The sequence below is a fragment of the Dermacentor silvarum genome, chromosome 1 (genome assembly GCF_013339745.2).
Source record: "Dermacentor silvarum isolate Dsil-2018 chromosome 1, BIME_Dsil_1.4, whole genome shotgun sequence".
NCBI classification, from domain to species: Eukaryota; Metazoa; Arthropoda; class Arachnida; order Ixodida; family Ixodidae; genus Dermacentor; species Dermacentor silvarum.
The window spans coordinates 215,550,304-215,571,212 of NC_051154.1; the positions used below are offsets into that span (position 1 = coordinate 215,550,304).

The 20,909-nt window shown below is 44.5% G+C and overlaps 1 protein-coding gene across 1 annotated transcript in view; it reads left to right on the top strand.

The window, feature by feature from the left end:
* Positions 1–20,909, top strand: part of LOC119436756 (uncharacterized) — a 150,969-nt gene that overhangs the window by 94,793 nt on the left and 35,267 nt on the right. Inside the window, exon 44 of the mRNA XM_037703749.2 lies at positions 43–224. Within this exon, the coding sequence (XP_037559677.2) occupies positions 43–224 (182 nt within the window). The remainder of the gene's footprint in view (positions 1–42; positions 225–20,909) is intronic.

Here is a 20,909-nt window from a genome sequence, read left to right on the forward strand (position 1 = left end):
TTTTTCATTAAACTTATATTTTTCTTGGTTTTTTTTTTTCAGCTTACGAACACCCTGGGAATCATAGGCATCAGCTACTACTTCGCATACCTGCTCTTTCTTCTGTGTGATGCTCCCATCGAAAATTTTTACGAGCATGTTACTCGCAACAAAATTCCTGAAATTCCACAACCTACAGTACCCAATTCCAGGCCATTGCAGACAAGTGACCAAATCCGACGACTTCCCTGAACGTTTTCACGCATGCTATGCGCTTCAAAGTGAAATCTTTGGGTCATGCGCTGTTCTTGTACATCACTGGTGGCAACAAGCTGAGGCAAATAAAGAAAAAGAAATGCCACCTTGGCTTTTTTCCACACTTCTTTAAAAGCTGCTGTTTCCAATAGAGTGCATGTAATTTTTTATAGTAAATTTTACTCCGTTTTCTGCTGCAATTATGGCAATTGTACGTCACACATAAATATGACCCAGTGAAGGAACTGAAGCACTTGTTGGGGCTTCTATTGGAATCCTCCAAAAAGTAGACACCCCTAAAAGCAATCCAACCAACTTATAATCGCAAACAGATTTAACAAATCATTAACATGTTTAACAGATGCGCGGTTCTCGTTGTATGGTTGGTGCAGTTGCGTGACCGTGAGGTATAAAAATGCTTTTTTTGTCCCCCCCCCCCTCCCCCATTAAAGTCGTTAATTAACAAATCATACTGCAGTTTCGGCGCAGCCAAGCCTTTCCCAATTTGGTTCTAGATTATTTAGTTTTACGTCTACTCTGCGAGCAGTTCTTTCAATTTGCTTCCCGTTGTAGCAGTATCAGAATTTATTTATAGAAAGGCAGAGATGTCGGCCCGAGCTTGTGCACTCTAACCTGCTACTGTGAACATGGGGAAGGGGAAAACAGGAATGAAAGAGGGATGGAGGAATATTATGACAAGGAATGGCGGTGCAGTGATGCTAGTTGTCAATACAGGCAGCGTACTTAAAGTATTGAGGCTAGTCCTGGTTTGTGTAAACATTGTACCGTCGCCCTCCAAGTTATAACATATCTCGGGGGCTTGGATCAAGGACCCAAAATGAAGACCTTTGAGAATGGCCAAGCGTGAATATTCGCCACAGAAGCTGCGAAATTCCGTCACACACACACACACACGCATACGCACGGACGCACGACACACAGACACACGCGCGCACGCACGCGCACACACACACACACGCGCGCCACATGCGCACGCACGTACAACATACACGCACGCACGACACACGCCATACACACACGCACACACACACACGCACCTACGACATACACGCACGCACGACACACGCCCATACACACACGCACGCACGCACGTACGACATACACGCACACACACACACACGCACGCACGCACACACACACACGCACACACACGCACGTACGACATACACGCACGCACGACACACTCACACGCACATACGCACGCGCCACACACGCACGTACGACATACACGCACGCAAACACGAACGCACACACGAACGCACGCACATACGACATACACGCACGCACGTACGCACGTGCGTGTGCGTGTGTGTTGTGAATGATCACAACGCACCAATGATCGGCTGTGAATCTCCCCATCACATAAGCTAGCAAGGACTTCGAATCGGGTCTGGAAAAAACAGTGCGCACTAAGGTGCCCTTTCGAATCCGTAGTGCCCCGGTAGGCACTGAAATTTTATTTCGTGACCCGTTTGCTGCGCGATGCCCATAAGCTCTTCAATCGAGGGCCAGAATGTCTACGAGCAAGTAAAGCTTAGAATCGCAATGCACCGCCCACGCGCGAGGCGGTTGGTCGCAAATGAATGTAACTGCTTCCCGGATGACCTAGTTCAGCAGCAAATGATACTTGCCATATACTCTTGAAAAAATTATGCGGATCCTACGCGCTGTGGTAGCCGGTTGAAGTGATGAGTTTGGTGTTTGCGAGGAACACTGTTAATATTTAGCCGGCCATTTGCAAGCAGAAATCACACGACAATGTTGAAGACTTTCTCACTGGGAAACATCGCGCTCAATACATATGGCGCTCCAACACCGCTGATACATCAGGCCGAAATCAGAGTATATTGCGCACACACATTACACACGAACCGAATTCATCCTGCACCAAGAGTGTCTCAATTTATTTGTTCGCGCCCGTAAAGAACACGGCGCCGTCCCGCTGCTGTCTTATAACTGCGTATCGACGCCTCTCGAATTCGCGCTTACGAGCAAATGTGCACTCACGTTCTAAGCCATTCTTCGCTGCGTACCGACGCGGCACCGCCTCGCGTTTCTGGGTTAAGTATTCACCCCGATCCTCTGTGTTCATCGCGGCCACTTGACGCTGCCCCACTTCGCCTTTATGAGCCAGCATGCACTCGTGTTCTAAAGCACGATTCGCTGATGACATGACTGGTTTGTTTCGCGTAAATTCGTAGGAACCTACCTAGTGCTAGAAAACCATATGAAAAGGCTATGACCACAAGGCTTTAGTCCCTTAATGTGTGAAAATAACATTTAAAAAGTGCACTGTGAGAGTAAAATTTTCAGAGTTCTGTTTTCTTTTTCACATCCCTCTCACCAATGTTGCCAAATTCTGCGGCATCAGCGTTGGCTTAAAGTATTTATCTAAGAGCAGTGGACACTTGAAAGTTTAAATGTAATTAGTTTGACAAATTACGCGATGAACTACGGCAAGATATTGAACTCACTTGAACAAATAGCAGAGAAAAATAATGGTAACCAGTAGCGATTTGCACTATCCCTTAACACACAAATTAATTTGCTGGTGAATATTAAAGAATTTACTTGATACCACTTTATATACTCTACCAACTTGTTTAAAATTTATTTCATTTTTGTTTTTTTATTAAAATGATCACCCACAAGGCCAGTGGCAATCGGCATATCAATGACTTCTTTCAAAACTCTACATAACTTCGTGCGGCAACCAAATATTGTAAATCACTTTGCCTTTAGGCACGTCATCTGCTCTGGAAAAATGTAACGCGCTGTGCTGAAACTATCAAGAATTGCTCTTGTGGCTGCACTCCGAATTATGCTTTGTACAACTGAAAACAATGTCATATATATATATATATATATATATATATATATATATATATTGAACGAGCAGAAAGGGAACCGATGGGATTGATTTTTATTGATCAGATCATAAAAAGCCAACAAACACAGACCCCAAGGGCAACATAGGGGAATTTACATGTACTTACTAATTGAAAAAAAAATATATATATATATATATATATATATATATATATATATATATTGTGTGTGTGCGATGTTCACAATGGTAAGAGCAGCGCAGGCGTAATGCGAAGCCGTGGGATCGTTCCCCACCTGCCGGAAGTTGTTTTGTCATCCCCTAGCTTTCATTTCCATTAAGTTATCATTGATGTATTTTCAATATATAATTTACAGCTAGTCTTTCACCATTCAACTAGCTGCCAATCTCTTGAAAGCCGTTACAATGCAAATATTTTTATAACGCTTAGACATTTTGATCCCACTGTCATGTCCCAGCAACTCTAATGTGCTTCAACGTGTTTACAGGTGGCGCCGCTGTCAAACCCACAACGCTACCTCCATTCGAACTTCGGGTCATCCGTCTCTCGCCTGAGCATGATCACCTCTAGAAATCTGAGGCCTTAATAACTTGGGAACAATGTAGACCCCACTTTCTTATTGTCAAATCAGTTCTAGGTGTAATCCCTGAAGGTGGAGGAAGGTTCTTGACAGCGATAATTTTCATCCATCCGAATGTAGTACGGATCTAGAAAAGAAACCAGTACGTGTTTCTCTGAAAGCAAGGTTCGCTGTTGAGAAAAAAATAATCCTGGTGTGGAATTCCATGCCAATAGCTTTCCCGGGCCTTATCTGGGCTAGACTCAGGTCCGGGCCCGACCCGAGCCCGAAGCTCCTAGGCCCGAACCCAGCCAGAGCCCGAGTAAACAAATGCCCGCGCTTTTATGCCAGCCTGGGCCCGTGCAGTGCTCTAATTCAGACCCGAACTATCAGATTTTGTGTTGGTTTGCCAAAATGCCCTTCAGCAACGGCGACTATGCACTCGTCCGGTACCAACGAATAGAAACGCACATTGCGGTGGAGTTGCTGAGAGTGCACGTTAGGCACTTCCCTAGAGCCGGTTTCTGCCATCTTACAACAGTACCTTCAGAAAGTCCGCAGGCATCATTTTGTGATACGATCTCAAATTATTTCGCCAGCCTTCCATCAGGTTTAAACCCCGCAACCATCGATTACTCCTTGGTGTTTGGTTCGACCTGCAGTATGTCTCGTAATTCCAGGAATCCGGAAAAAATTCAAGCCGACATCTGCTGCTCACAACTATATCTCTGTTCCTTTCGCACGAGAGGTACACCGTCCATGTACACTTCGACGTGACAATCCTCGAAAACTTTGGTGCTCAGTCAATAGCAAACATAAACTTGATTGAGCTTTGCGATACGAGTGGCGTTCCTGTAAATTACAATGATTGCTGTGATGCATTAAATCATGCGTTTATCTCTCTTTTCTTATCAGGGTATACACCTGCTGTATACCCTGATTATCCTGACAAGCTTTTTCCTATGTACCCTGTTCTGTGTGATTCAACTGGTATTTCTTGTTTAAGTGAAAACCTAAAGGTCTGCAGCTGTGCTTGCCCTGATGGTATGAATTCCAAGTTTTTGAAATGTACATTGGTGTATTCATCATTCATTCTTTGCGAGATCTTTTCACAGTCATTGTACAGTAGTACCATAACAACTGATTTGAATGTTGAGAGAGTGGTTCTTTGCACAAATCAGGTGTTTCTCATTATCCGCTAAACTACAGGCCATTATTATTGACCAGTATACTATGCAAGTTCATGGAACACGTCATCTATTCAAATGTTGTATGTTTTGTTTAATCTAACTCATTTTATTTCTACTTGTCAACATGGTTTTAGAAATTATTTTTCTTCTGAAACGCAGCTTTTGTTATTTACAAACGACTTATTTCACTTTCTTGACAAAGGTTTTGTTGTCGATTGTATTTTTCTAGATTTCGTTAAGACATCTGATTCAGTCTCGCATCAGCTACTCTTTCTAAAACTTAATACGTTGAACCTCGATGGTAACATTTTAGGTTGGATTAAATGCTTTCTTTCTAACTGCTTTCAACATGTTTCGGCTGAAGGTCATTAGTCTTCTTTCTCTTCAGTAACCTCGGGGTTCCTCAGGGGTCCGTTTTAGGACCGCTACTTTTTCTCATGTTCATTAACGATTTTCCTACCCAAGTTTCTTCTTCTATATAATTGTTTGCTCATGATTGTGTAATATACCACATATATTCTAACCCCTGCGACCATGCTGCATTACAGAGTGACCTTGATAAAATTTTCCGCTGGTGCTCCCAGTGACTAATAAAACTTAATATTAACAAGTATGAAAGCATACGCATTTCCCAACTTCCTTACTCAACTAATCCTGCGGATTACATAAACACACACCTCTAACTGCCGCGACTTCTTACAAATAATTCGGCGTCATTATAAGGCAGAATCTATTGTGGACTTTGCATGTTAATTATATTATCAAAAACGCTAACCGCATGTTAGATTTTTGCGTCGGAACTTCTCACACGCCACTACTACCATAAAGCTCCAACTTGATGAGACCCAAACATGAGTATGCCTGCTTAATTTGGGATCCTAGCCAGGTAACACTAACAAACCTTTTAGAGACGTCCGGAATCGCAGCACCCGGCTTACTCTTTCCAACTGTAGTCGCTACTCTAGTATTTCCTCAATGAAACTAACAGCTGACCTAACAGACCTCGATCGCTATGCGCCGAAAGTGTTCTCAACTGTGCCTCTTGCATAAAAAGTCACCAACCCAAACATTATGTTTGGGATATCTGCCTCCACTTGCTCAGCGAACGACTTGCAGTTCATAACGCACAAAGGTAAGGCCTTCGGATTCGTATTTTTTATTATGTGAAGCTGCTCCGAACAATAATATGTGGAAGCAATATAGGCTAGCCGGTCATTATAGTAATGTCCTGCGTTATCTCAGAGCAATGATAAATTTTGCTCTGGTTATACGAGCAGCAGTATAACAAAGTGAGAACATGAACAAGCTAATAAGCCATCACACGCTGATTGACGCAGACGCGATGTAAATAAACACGTTGAATAAAAATAAAGAACTAGTGATATCCAGAATGCCAAGAGAAGTTTCAGTTGACTTGCAGCGTAAAGAAACCGCAAGAAATAAATACTCGAAGCTATGATGGATTAACAGAAAATGCATTATGTCGGCTATATGAACAGGCAGTGCAAGATGTATCACCACAGCCTTAGTATTTTGGCCACAGCAATGGCATCCCTTTAGAAATCATGCCTCCACCGTAAATAGTCAGCATAGAGGCCAAGTACTCAAATTTATGTGGTGTCTACGAGTCTGGTAGTGCACAAAACTCTTATTTCTTCTTCTTCTTCTTCTTCTTTTTAACGTTGTCGTGGATATGCTGCTAGCACTGAGTAGAAGTGAGAAATGAAAGAGAGGTACTACATAGCTCATTATGTTAACCATGCTGTAATATATGTTTTTGCAGCACTTCGAGAGTCAAGTTAAGGCTCAACCAACGAAACCATATATTGTCATTGAAACTACGTATAAAATGCGGGAATATATTTCACGGGTTTCAACATGCGATAAACCACCAAGAAAAGATTCTCCAAGCGAGCATCTTATAGCCCACTTAGATTTAGGACGGACACTTAGCTGTGCTTTAAAGCTCGGGGAAGCATGTCCAGGCGTTGGGGTTATTACATGGTAGTCACGGCATCTGTGATAACTGCTACAAATGAAGCAATTTGTAAAGTCGGGCACAAGTCACAAACAGGCGATATATATATCTATAGTATAGTATAGTGTAGTATAGTATAGTATAGTAATTTCCCCTATGTTGTCCTTGGTGTCTTTGTTAGTTGGCTTCTTATGATGAAAAAAATCGGGCCCCTCGGTTCCCTTTCTTCTTCTCGTTCTTATATATATATATATATATATATATATATATATATATATACAGGAGGGTGTCCCAGCTATCACGCAGCACGATTTAAGATAAGAGGAACGGCATTACGCGAACCAAGCCTTGTGCGTATATTGTTTCCCGTACAGTGGAGTTGCCACCAGTAATTTTTTCAATACTGAGATTTCATTAGGTCATTGTAATTAATTATCTAACTCCAGAAGTGCTGTCCTCATTATCAAAGTGTCAATGAGAAAGTTGTAGAGCAACATAAAGAACTCCCGATATAGCTTTCTGTTGCTCAATACGTGTTACATAAAAGTGTTTTTCCGAGCGCGAAAGAAGCCCGCGAATACACGCAAAGTGCCTCGGGCGGCCAGTCGCGCGGCAATTGTTTATGCGGCTGATAAAACTATAGTTTTATGAGCCGCATTAACTTGTACACATAGGCAGACTAACTAAATGTACAAGCATGGCGTGACGCGCTCACAAGCAAACATGAACACATCTCACTCGATGACCGCGGAAACTCGCTGTCGAAACGCTGGAGTGAGGAAATGCGCCAGCAGCAGCGAGCGAATTGACCTCTGTGCTGCGTCTCGCATCAACGCGAAGTAAACCGCGAAAACAAAGCGCACGACGGACTGTGTCCCCTACGCAGATAGATTTCAAGATATGGCGGCCCGTGCGTGCGCGCGCGGCCGCCATATCTGAACAACGACGTCCCCCCCCCCCCCCCCCCCCACTCTCCACCCTGCCCCCAGAAGCCACTGTACCCCGGAGCCTTGCGGCCCGCATGGGCGCGCGCGCGGCCGCCCGGGACACCCGTGTAGAACACACGTCCCCCCCCTCCCTACTATCCCCTCGGAGCGTTGCCTTCCCGCTTCCCTCCCTTGCGTGCAGGAGATTAAGCCGTGATCGTGAGCTCACCCTCGCACGCTTTTGCTCACACATATAGCATACGGCACGCGGCGATGATATTATCGCCCTTGGACTTTATATGGAACCTCACGGCGATGGCGACGCCGACAGCAGGAATGCGCCTGGAGTGTCCATGCAATTGCTATCGCAACTACATATTTCACTTTGATCGGATACTTAGGAAAGGGTTGTTTCATCGACCATCGTAGGTATCATCTCGTATTAATCATTTCAGGAAATTTGATGTACCTCTTTGTCGCACCAACATTTTCTTAGACTCATTTATTGAAGAACCTGGGAAGACAGCAGCCACCTCCCTGCCTCCATCACTAGCTACCTCTAACTCCAAGAATTTGAAGACCGCATCTAACACTTATATTAGTTCTTGCCCTTCTCTGTAAAGTCTTCGGGTGATTGACAGTACGAAAATAAATTTAAAAACCTCACGGCGACGGCGATGGCAGATATGCGCCTGGAGTGTCCATATAATTGCTATCGCAATAACGCATTTGTGGGACCGCAACATTCATATGGGAACGGATTAGCAGCGAAGCTGTTTAGGCTGCATACATAGGCTGCATAAATTATGAAATCATAGTTTTTTTTTTTTTTTCATACGGCACTACACTATGCCGGCATAAGCGCCGCCGCGGTCACCGCACCTTCCATGCATCTGCCGCAACCATTGCTGCAGTCGCCCCGGCACCTCCGACTCGTGTGACGCGGGTGCACTTTGCCTGCGCCTCTGTGGTTATAAGCACAGAAGCGCAGGCGAAGTGCACAAGAGCCGTCGCTGCAACCGCTGCTGCAGCCGCGCCGACAGAAGCGGGACGCTATAACCCCTGAAGCGCAGGCCACGTGCACAGGCGCCGTCGCCACACTCTTTCCCCGTCTCCCCCCGTCTCCATTCCGGTCCACGCGCCGTGATACGGGCTTAAGCCGCCCATGTGGCTTTTACACAATGGAGATGCTAGGATTTGAACCCGGGACGTCTCACATGCCAAGTGAGTGCTCTATCTCTGAACTACAAGCCCAGAATATCAGCATGTGTCATGTGCCAGCGCTTGACTATTCTTCACAGTGCGGCAGCTAGAAAAAAATGTAAGGCGTTTCCTTCTAATTAGGTTTGTTACGTCAGCACCACATGAGCGACACCACAGCACAGGTGTAACCTTTACTGTTGTCGTTAAAATATGCCACTTATTACGGCGTTGGAGTACTGCAATTGGCAGTAGAATATGTTTAATTCCTTGCTCTGTTGAAGTTAATATAGTATAGTCTTTTACTGGAAAATGAATGTTGCATTCTGTTTGCGAATGAAAATTCAAAAACAAGTACACACCACAATGCAGGTGCCAGGGTTTCAACCCGGGACTTCTCACATGGGAAGCGAATGCTGTACGTCTGAGCTGTACGACCCAGAATATCAGCATGTGTCATGTGCCAGCGCTTTATTGCTCTCAGCAATGCTGCAGTTAAAATAATATGTAAGGCGTTTCCTTCGAGCCATGTTTCTACCTACGTTGGCAATAATAAAAAGGCAATTAACAAATCTTAGCTAATTAGGCTGTTGAATAGTACAACGGGGAATTTTCTTTTGTGAACCCTTGTTGCAAATCTTTTTCTCCAAAAAGTATTATTGAATATCAAGTCCCTTATTTTTTATTATTAGAGACAGTCGTCGCTGAAACACTCGGTATGCAACATCTTCGCAATAAAGCACTTCCGCGGTTTCTTTTCTACCTTATATGTCAGCATAAATGTCATTACACGCAAATAAAAACCAGCGGTATTTTTGCATCTTTTCGTCGAAAACTGACTGGTAGTGAAAGGGTACATATGTATACCCATAAACTTAGTGGGCGCGCTATAGGGGTAGGGAGGACGACCTTTGCGCAAATGGAGACAACATTGACAAAAATCTGTACGTAAGATGTGTAACTGACAAGTAAAGGTGACCGTACGCCTAATTTTCAGGAGCTTGTCTCAGTTTCTTTCATGTTCCTTTTTTTTTTTTTTTTTGACCTCGAGTAAAGAAGGTGCAAGTGTTTGAAGTTAAGGCAGAATTTTGCTTCTTGCGATGTTTGCCCTCAGAGACCGACTTCCCGGAGACCGGTCCGATGACGATAGGTAGGATGTTTTTTTTTCTCCGTATTTTCGGTACGAAAGGCAGCCAAGCTCCTACAACTTCCTCTCGCCGGTCATGTACGCGTCGTTGTCGGCTTAGTGTAGCGGACTGGTGACACTGACGTCAGTATCATGCTGACATCAAGCGTCATGCTCGCCTAACAAGTGAGCACGGTGGCGCTTTGGAACTGCTGGGAAGACAATGAAATATAACAGTCCACGTACCGTCCCCGCGAATCAAAGTAGCCGCAAGACCTCCGCATTGCACATAGCACGCTGTTGCGCCACGGTTCTCGACATCACATGCTGAGTATCAACATGGTGGTCACTGCCTGTGGTAATAGCAGCTTTTACCTCTTCAAGTCTCCGAGTTTGGAAGGATACTCCAAGATGCAGAGCCCGCGGAGCTCTGCATCTACTGGATTGTATTAGGCGAAGTGGCCTAATTTCTGGGTGAAACACCAAAATGCAGGTCGACCATGTTGTGACCCCTTAAGTTTGTAGGGGGAAAACAGCTTCGTTGAGTATACCTCAACATCATTCTGCGCCTTTGACGTGCCCTCTCCCTCGAGGAGACCACTTGGTGCTAGTGATAAATAATAGCTTTGAAAATATCGTTATTTAAAAGTTACTTTAGAACCACACTGGACATCGAGGACATCGTAATGCTAACCTTATTTGTTAATGAACAGCGCGATGCTGTGTTTTTATCCATTGAAAACATTGTGGGTATTAATGTATGATCTTGGAACAGAACTAGTATAATAATTATTTCGTCGACAGACATAATTTTTTTTCTCGTGACGGAGCCGGGGGGGAGGTAGTATTTCTCACGAGAAATGGCCGTTGTTGTTTTAGGGCGCGTGTTGTGGGGTTATTAAGGCGGTGCACGGACGAATACAACACTCGTCGCATCGAGCGGACTACTGTTCGGACATACGAAAATTATAAGCAGCAACCACTTGTAGCACGTTAGCGGTAGTTTAAAAGACACATTTTGGAGAAAGCTACTTCGTCTGTTTCCGTCTTCGATGCATCCTTAACATGGCACCCCCACCACTCGTGCATCGTTCAGTGCAACGCAAATCGTTGAACTCTGGTGTCCTGCGCACTTCCCGATAATCAGGCGAAAAAATAAGAGAGACAACACGTGTGCCTGTTAGAGCAGTATAGCCGTGCGGGGCTTTAGCTGGATACTGGCTGCTGCTTTTTGCTGGGACACTACATCGTGGCTTCAACGGCGAGGCGCGCGTGCAGGAAGAAATGCATATACAGAGGGTGGAGACGTGATTTCCTTCTTCTATGAGAAGGCATCGCGTCCTCGTCGGCGTCCTTTCGTCAAAGTCCATCCTATGCTATGAGAGGGCCTTTTTTTCACTATTTCAACATGACGGCATACTTTTTGCCTTTCCTAATCCTTGTGGCGCTGCTGCACAAACCAGTTCATGCTCACACTCCCGAAGCTACGACAAAGGACATTGAAGAGGACATACAACGATTAACCGACTCCATCGTGAAAACAATCCTGTCGTATTCTTCTGAAATCATGTCCACAGTCAACGTGAGCCCCGAGTGCACCTCGGGGCTCCTCAGGTTGACAATGGCGCTTAAAAGACAAGAACCGTGGGCCCTCAGAAGTGAGTACCATGACTTCTGTATTCTCTGCTTTTAGCTGCCGGCAACTCTGTCCCTTGCCCTTACAAAATTTGAACCTCTGAGGACCTCGATCAGGGAATTTCAGAATTCTTTCATTTTCTTTTTTCTTGATGTTTTTGATCTGAGCAAGTGTGTATACGACGTAAGGCGAGACTAGTCATTTAGGAATATTTTGGCCTGATAATTATGTTAATGCTATGAGATTCGTTTCACAACACACCCCTTTGGAGGCTAAAATACTCGGCGAGACAAGTAGTATACAGCCTGCAATGATAGCTTTCGCGAATATTAACACCTTAGCTTAAGTTCGACGAACGACCGTATTAAATTACCAACATTCCCACTTACAGACACTAACAGCAGATTGGATACAGTTATTCGAGAGTGGAACATTTGAACAATGCGCATCACACGCGTGCGCTATGATATTAATAGAGTCAAAATTGTCGCTGAATTTGCCTAGTATTTAGTAGAATTCAGGATGGTTTGGTGTGTACAGATTTGCTGGAGCCGGAAGTGATTTATCACCACTGCGTAAAAAACAAAAAAAAGAAAGGTAGGAACGGCCAACGTGTTCACGAACTCTAGCAGGTGACATGTGCCAAGAATTTGTAAATGTTGTTCTTGCAACTGGAGTGGGCTCTCGTTATAAGGAGTCTCAAGGGACCAGGAGTTCTGTTGATCAGGAGTTCCATTTACCGAGAGATTCAGCTCAAGCGTACACAAGAGGCTCTTTGGAAAGAGGCAGATGCTTTATTTCCAATAGCATATAATAGGTGCACCAGATCTGATTACGAAGCTTCTTCTTAACAATGTATTACTTGCATGTAACCGCTGACTAGTGTTAGCAGGAGGAAACGTAATTACAAAAAGAGAACAAGTAAGCGGCATAATCGTGTTGCTGTCGAAAATTTACACCAGCAGCAAAGTAAAAAATATATATAATATAATATTAGCTGTGTTTATCTGGTTGAGCAGGTTTGGTGCGGAGAAGGTTTATGTGGGCCTGACAGGCCGATGTGTGAACATCAGATTAAAGGAGCACTTGTCATCATTAAAAAAGGTACGGGGGCTTTGCACTTGCAGGTTCATTGTAGAGAGTGTGGGTGCCGACAGATAGAAAGAAATACAGATAGTTTGTTCTGGCATAAAGATCAAACTACTAGGGAGCTTATGGAAGCCTATCATATCGATAGGGAAAGGGAAAGATGTGTTAGTAAGCCGTCTGTCGCACTTAATAATAAAGAGTTAAGATTCTTGCAAGTCAGTGTCTCACGTTAGCTTGAGTTTGACAGATATAGGCTTCTGTTGATTTTTATTTGTTTTGATGACGGTACGATTTAGGCCTCGTGTGGTTCGACACGTCACCCGAACGGCTACTGCCGCGCGTGTACAATCGCTTTTTAGTTGCCCTGTCGGCCATGGTTTATGTGTATTTCCTTGAAATAAAATTCAGTTGTGAGTCAGCGCCACTGTGTCGTGTTCTTCTTTGCCTGTGTCCTTGTCCATCCAGCGCGGTTATTTTCCTATACGTTAGACTACATCGATGTCATCCTCGTGCGCCGGGGAGGAGGTGTGCAATGAGGCACTATAAGGCACATCAACGTCACCGCTGACGTCACGAAGAGCAGCTCTCTTGGCTGCCCGGTTTAGTTTCTGTTTCGAATATTCTCCTTATTAGCAGGCGCAGAGGAATCTAGAAGTGCCACTTCTGCGATCTAATGCGAAGGTTGCAACAATTTTCCTTTCAGAGGATATGACGGTTAAGTGCTCTCGTAAAACGCTAAGGGTATTATTGTAGGCAATTATGGGTGCAGCGCTTGGTAGCCACTGAGTACCGATTTTTTTTCCTAATAAACATTTTGCCTCTCACAAATATGGTTCTAACACAGGTCTTCATTACAGTCTTCTATGAATGACAGTGCATGCAATTCTATCATTGGCAGTGGATGCAATTCGCGCAGCCTATGGCAATTTAATATAACAAGAGACACCTCCAACGACGCGAAAGAATGCGATTGCATTTTACAAAGCGTCGAAGGCACTAGTATACCGTAATGTTCAATGATATGCGGACGAATTCGCTCTTTTCTTGCTAAAACTGAAATAAATCATCGCAGAATTCGTTCCGCGCATTTGTTGCTAACTTATTTACTCTGTCACTTCTTATTGTAACTCTATCACGGCTTACCACGTGCCGGAAGATGGTTGCACCGTTACACTCGTAGCCATTGTGGCAGTTCATGGTCTCATACACGCTGTAAGAAGAACAGGTGCTCCGACGGAAGTGCGCGGCGCGTCTCACTAATGTTGGGACGCCGCTAGGGGGCGCACGCAGCTAGGAGGCTGGGCGGCTGGGGCGCCGGGGGGCCAGACATTCCCTGGCCACCGTTCTGGGAGCGCGCTTTGCAGCATGTGTTTTTTTCAGTGCCTGCGACTGTTTTTTGGGACAAACCTTAAGCCACTGTATCTACGTTACTAAAACTTAAAATGGGATTTTTAATTGCTTAGGTGCATTGCTGCATTGTCGAAAGAAAAGGGCATATTATTCTCTCAGTGCCGCACTGACAGTTATTAAACATCCCCGACGGAAAAGAGACTATAGATCAATGCAACTTGTAAACACAAAAAAGAAAGAAAAAAAAAAGATGTCAATCGATGTGCAGAAGGCACGTACGTACCCATGTGGCCTATCTCGTAGCCTAGTTTTACACTAGCGTAGCCATATTTATCAAATTTGCTCTTCTGGATGTAGTGACTAGAACAAATTTATTATGCACTGCAGTCCATGAACTTGTGACATACGCCGGGTCAAAGCGCTTCTCGCACCCGTACTCTCCTGGTCGCAGGACTTGGTCTCCACGTTCGAGAGCATCCTACGAACCATGCAGTCGGCTCTTTTCACTGAGCATGGAAACTCCGTCTTCGCACATGCAAGACCCGCTGTTGCAATTTCGTGCGAATCACTTCTTGCCTATAATCCATCTCCACCAAGCAACGTCGCAGCTCGAGATGCAGACTTCCCTTCCCTCTCTTGAGATTCAGACTGTTTGTCTGAATTTTTAAGCGCTTACCAAGAATGACGATGATAGTTTGCTCAATTTTGAAGTAAACATTGCTTAACCAAGACCTTACCGTCTGTCAGCGCCCCTTGTCGGTGACCGCTTCAAGGATCGACAGACGCCGTCTGCTGTCGTGCACTGTCGGAGAAATTATCGTTTGTTTCGGCGCCTGAGGAATTTTAATCACTATAATGGAACGCATAAATGGTAAAAAAATTGTTTAAATTTTTTCGACGCGCTTTGTGTACAGTTACAATTACACGTTCGAATTACCCGCTTTTTCAGCCTCCTAACTTGTGCTGCCGTGCAGCCATGCAGACGTGAAACACCACCATTAGTCAGACGCGTTTCTCACCAGTGGTCCCGGCGTCGTCGGAGCACCTGTTCTCTTACACCATGGTCTCATAGGTAGATCATACGGTAGCTACTTGTTGCGTTAACACAAATGCCCAGTGTCGCCGAAGATGGCTTTAGAGAGGTTCTTTGAAGACCAGCACAGACCGAGTGGCACATATCCAGCGCTCCAAGTCGGCGTCAAGGAGTTTCATTGAACAGCGGTTCCTATAACGCAGTCGCGCATCTACAGCGACCCATGTTCCCTCTGCACAGCAGCCCGATGCACTACCCATTCGAACATGGACTACCCAGTGACCCGGGTAGGCGGGAAAACGGTTGGATAGATAGATAGATAGATAGATAGATAGATAGATAGATAGATAGATAGATAGATAGATAGATAGATAGATAGATAGATAGATAGATAGATAGATAGATAGATAGATAGATAGATAGATAGATAGATAGATAGATAGATAGATAGATAGATAGATAGATAGATAGCCACCGGCAAATGCGGGAAGTACCATACGAATTCTAACGCATTAAAAAAAATCTCGCACCTGTTTCAACTTTACGCTAAAAAAATTTTGTCCTCATATGAGCTCTAATACTTCGAATTTGTTCGCAGTGATCCTCGCAAACGCCTTCGTACCGAACAATGTACTGGAGTACAGCGTTTCCAACCTGGGTGGCTACGAACAATGTTTACGAACGGTTGCGCCTACGCATGACACGTCAACCGCACTGAGAGGACAGTACTGCACTATGACTTTCAGACTTACCAAACTTTTTGCGAAAAATTTGGTGAAAAAATTCAACGCCATCGGTGACCTTCAGGTAGTAATCTCTTTTTCTTTCTGTCTCTCTCTCTCTCTCTCACTTTCTTAGCAATGGGCGAGATTTAAAAAGGCCCTCAACCCTCCGAATACTCAATTATTCGAGCATTACAATTGCCGCGTAAAGTTGCTTACCACGCATATTTGTTTAACGAATGAAACGATGACTTCCAACTTTAGTGGGAGTTATCGCACACTATGCGCAAAGTAATCAACGACGCAGTGTTTCCGTTTTATTTTCTTAACGTAATTTTAGACTACATTTTCGCTGATACAACAGGGGCCTGTCTGAATCCGGGAGCATGTCATAGCTCACAACTAATCCAATTTTCAGCTAACTTGTTCCTTTTTTTCTAGGAAGCACTTTTCTCATGTCCGCCATGTATATACTAAGTTATTCGGCGAGCAGTTTAAACGTGTAATGTGGGAGATATACAGGGTGGTCATATTTAAGTTCAATGGAATTTTTTTAAATCACCTGTGGCAGATAGCATAATTCTTGTCCTTGAGCTGGATTATTCGAAAAGGCGGATAGTGTTAGCACAATAAATCAAAACACATATTCAACTATTTACCAGCAATTCACTAATTACTTTCCTAATTACTTTACGGCACATATTTCAATTTACGAATTTTAGCCGGTGAGTATGCAAGACGTATCAACTGGAAAGGAATTTACACGATGACACAAATTCGAGATATTATTTTGCACAGTGTGGGACAAAGCACATGGGCGTTCAAGTTACTTCTGTGCTTCAATGCATAAAAGAGCGTTTTATTAAAAAAAGTAAGTGGAACAACAGTGCATTTTTACGGCAAGTTTGATGGCGCGTTTCTCCAAACTGGCGCCATTCTGAAAATTCATTCCAAGTGGTCCTTGCAAACTCACCGTCTACAATACGTAAATTAGAATATCTGCCATAAAGTAATTAATTCAAAAGATAATTAGTAGATTTTCGTTAATTAGTTGAATAGGCGTTTCAATTTCTCGTGCAAGTAATGCCCGTTTTTCTGAAATAACCAGCTGTTATCTGCAGGAGGCTATTTTTTTAAATTCCGTAAAACTTTAAAATGATCACGCTGTATAGGGTGTCCCAGCTAACGTTACCCAACTTGTTCAACGAAAAAAAAAAACAGTAAAAACACAAGGTGAAAGATACGACTTTAAGACCTATGGCGTTCGGTAGTCTCACGACCGAACAACGTTTGTCCTATTATCGTATTTTGCACCATGTTTTTTAACCTTCTTTTTCGTTCAGCAGCTTGGCTAACGTTAGCTGGGACCCGCGGTATTGGACACAATGCTAGTGCAGTCTTTCCTTTCCTTTAAGGGAAGGGTGGGGAGGGGGTTGGGGTTTAGAACTAAGCACAACAGAGAAAATCCAGGCTTCTTCGTCAGCAGAGCAACGTACAGTGTTTATCACTGTCTATGAGATAGGAATCATGCGCCGGAAGCACTAGCACGAGCTCAACTGTGTGTGCACGGCTAAATGTCTGGCGTTGTCAAAAAAAAAAAAACACGCATAAACGCCATACGCTCTTGTATGTCACCCAGGGTCGTTTCGATTTGTATGCGTTGCCGGACAAGATCAGAGGACGAGATTACGCATTCCTGTTGGGAATTTGTGGTCCTTCGACATGCAGTCAGGGGGAGCTAGGGGAGCTCATCCGTGCAGGTAAGAGGCCGTTATCGACAAATATAATTCAACTACCAGTGGAGCTCATAGCTCTGCTGGACGAGTAACTTCAGGTGTTGAGGCAACAAACATTGAGCGCTATTTTTATCGTTTGTTCTCGTTGCAGTTTCTTCGACGTACGGATTTAATACCACAGTTAGAGGCTGCCGCATTCGAACGGCCAGAATAGTTACCACCTTCCAAGTGGTGAGCATGTAAGTGTCGAAAAAAGAAGAAAGAAAGAAAAACAAGCACATACGCGTCCCCTTCCAGCTTACGTGTGCTTTGATTTTTTTGTGCTTGACTTGCAGGAGCATATTGGGCTTTATAGCTCTGCTCGTTGTTGCCGGAACATCCGCTGACTACCTCACACACAGAATATTGCGTTCTGACGAAACCAACAAGTATGGTGAGAACTTTCACTTAATTCAAACGCAAATTAATTCAGTGCCCTTGGCAAAAGTGCTCCAACCCGTTCAAACTTTCTTTCGATGTTTGAGGTATGAAAGTATATATGAAAATTGTCTTGACTTGGAGCCTCCTGTACGAAGAGAAAAACAATTGGCGAAGCCGTCTGTCGCGTCAGTTGGAGTGTTCTATGGGACTTTACAAAGTTCCCACTCCGCTTTCAGATTGCTTCAACAGCGTGTCTAGAACGACCGCGAAGTTGCTCCAAAACTGCCGTCTTCACACACAGCAACAAAATTAAGTGCAAACTTGCAATATGAGTAAAAGCTTTCTGGTGAGGTGGTGCGTTTATTGGGGCCGAGGCCGAGCGCCTTCGACGAGTGGCTACCAAACCCGATGATAAGGCGAACGTGAGTTCGCGGGTTCAGTTCGTATGCATGCTTACTGCTTTTTTGCCCTAATTTGGTCTAGTTCACTTATTAGCCACCCATCGTCACCGCTCACGCCATAGCGAAAATTTCGAATAATAAAGCTTAGGAGTCGCGCCGCGTGGTGGTGCAGTGACAAAGCTCTAATTACTGGGTACGTAGGTGCTGCATGCAGACCACAGAGTAAGACAGACGGGATCGCCGAGTCACCAGATAAGACAGTGCAACTTACGTCTTGGCAACTCAAGCTTTGTCAAGCAACACATAAGCGTCGTTGGAGAAATGCAAGAAAATGCAAAGAGGTTAACCGGATGCTTGTCCGGTGTGCTATCCTGCGCTAGCAGAAGGGGATAAAAAACACACCTGTCGACCTGAGGTACTTTAGCAACGCCCTTGTTGCTTTCTGTGCCAGCGACGCGCACGGCCATGTCCCAAAAATGTTCGTTACCAAAAAGCCTTGGACCTAGCCGGTTTAATGTTCTCCAGAAAGGGCGACGCGGGACGTTGCAACGGTAACAAAAGGTACAGAACGTGTTCAATAGTCTCTTCTGTCTCGCATAAGTCACATATAGCTGCGTCGTCCACTCCAATGCGGAAACAGTAAGCCTTTTGTAAATGCCACCTCGATCCAGAGGCAGCAGCAAAACAATTTGGAATCGGAGCATAAAATTCGTTATGGAAGTTGCAGCTTTAAAGAATGATCCAAATTATGCAGACGTCAGTTAGAGAGACTGCGAGTCGAGCTATAAGCGTGCGTCATAGTTCTAGTCAGTAGATAAAGTTACCTTGAATCGTTGGTTCTCGATATGGGTATGAGAACCACTCACGTTCCTTCTCGGGCGGACCGGGTAGCCACGTCGTCAAAGCCATCACCGGTATGTCCTGGGAGCGATTAAAATTCTGTGTCGTGTCCTTTATCGAGAGCTTATGGTGACCCTTTCTCATCGCCTTGTTGTTTAATAACTGCACTTCTTATCTAGTATACCAATTGCCAATTTAGGCATACAGGGCTAAGTGCAAGCTCTGAAGGGCTGCCTTAGAATTGAATAATATGACCAATTCGCGAGCTAGCAGCCTCTTGTAGGACGAATTTTACAGCAGCACAGGGGGCAGCAAGTTCTGTAGTCATTGATAGTTGGTTGGTTGGATAACGCGTTTACTACAAGCGGGGTTAACCTGGCAGTCTGGTCTGGCAATTGCTCCGCCCGTGCGTCTCTTTCGGTGCTCAGGAATCTGCTACCACATGTACTCGTATATGAGTTCCACGTCGCGTAGATATGCTATTAGAAGGTGTCAGACCTCCTTGCGAACTATCCTCGGCGCTTCAGGGAACATTATCTTCCACACATGGGGTTGTAAATCATCTTGTTTACAGGTTGTCAAGGACAGTCTTCCTTTCGTCATTGTAGCGCCGGTAGAACCAAATGAAGTGTTGTTACGGTATATACGACAGTTTAAACTAAACTGGGAATAGCGTAGCCGAAATGACAACGGCGCCAGTAATGGACGTTGGACGGGACCGACCCACCGATATAGATATGTATTCGTTCCCCCCCATACGTCGTCTTCAATAATAGTAGCCTTGTATCGGCCTTCTTCGTTATTCCTGAGAAAAAGTAGTATAGCACACCAAGGGCTGTTGGAGACACCAAAAGGGGGACAACGGTATCGCGCCTGGTGTACGCATGTCCTTATACAAGACAGTCTTGATGAGTGACGATAAGTTCTGAAATTGTATATTGAGGGCTTTGTGGGAAAAAGAGGGCCAGGTGATGATAGGGAATGCGGGAAATATGACAAATATGTGCGCTGAGGCAATCAACAGCGATGTGTGTTGGGAATTGGTGATCTCTGGCAAGTACAATTGGTGTACATCTCTTTTATGTTTTATTATTTTTTTGTTTGAGTACTTTAAAGGTCCGGAGGATTTATTTATTTATTTATTTTCATTACTGCCAGTCTCGAACAAGACCATAGCAGGTGGGCATTCATACAATTCCAGCTGTAGAACAAGCAGAACCGCAATGAACAGCCTAACAGTGATTACATAGAGGACTTATTTTTTTTTTCACACACAGAAAGTTTCAAACGTGGCTTTCTTGAAGGCGATATCATCAGTGATTGCAGCAACGGAAGGCGGGAGATGAGTCCAGTCGTATGAAGGAACCAGAAAAAAAGATTGGTTCAGCATGCGGCAACTCCGACTTCGAATTTGCGGTCACTGCGAGAAGAAACATAGGTGGGAGGATGCTCGGTTATCGCATGCTTTCGAGAGCATGCGATAAAGCAGCAGTGACCGGATCCCGGACAGAACCGACATACTCTAGCTTTGGTCCCACCAGGTACTTATAAAGTAAAAGCTTCACATGATAAGGAGTGGAACAGAAATTTCGGCGCAAA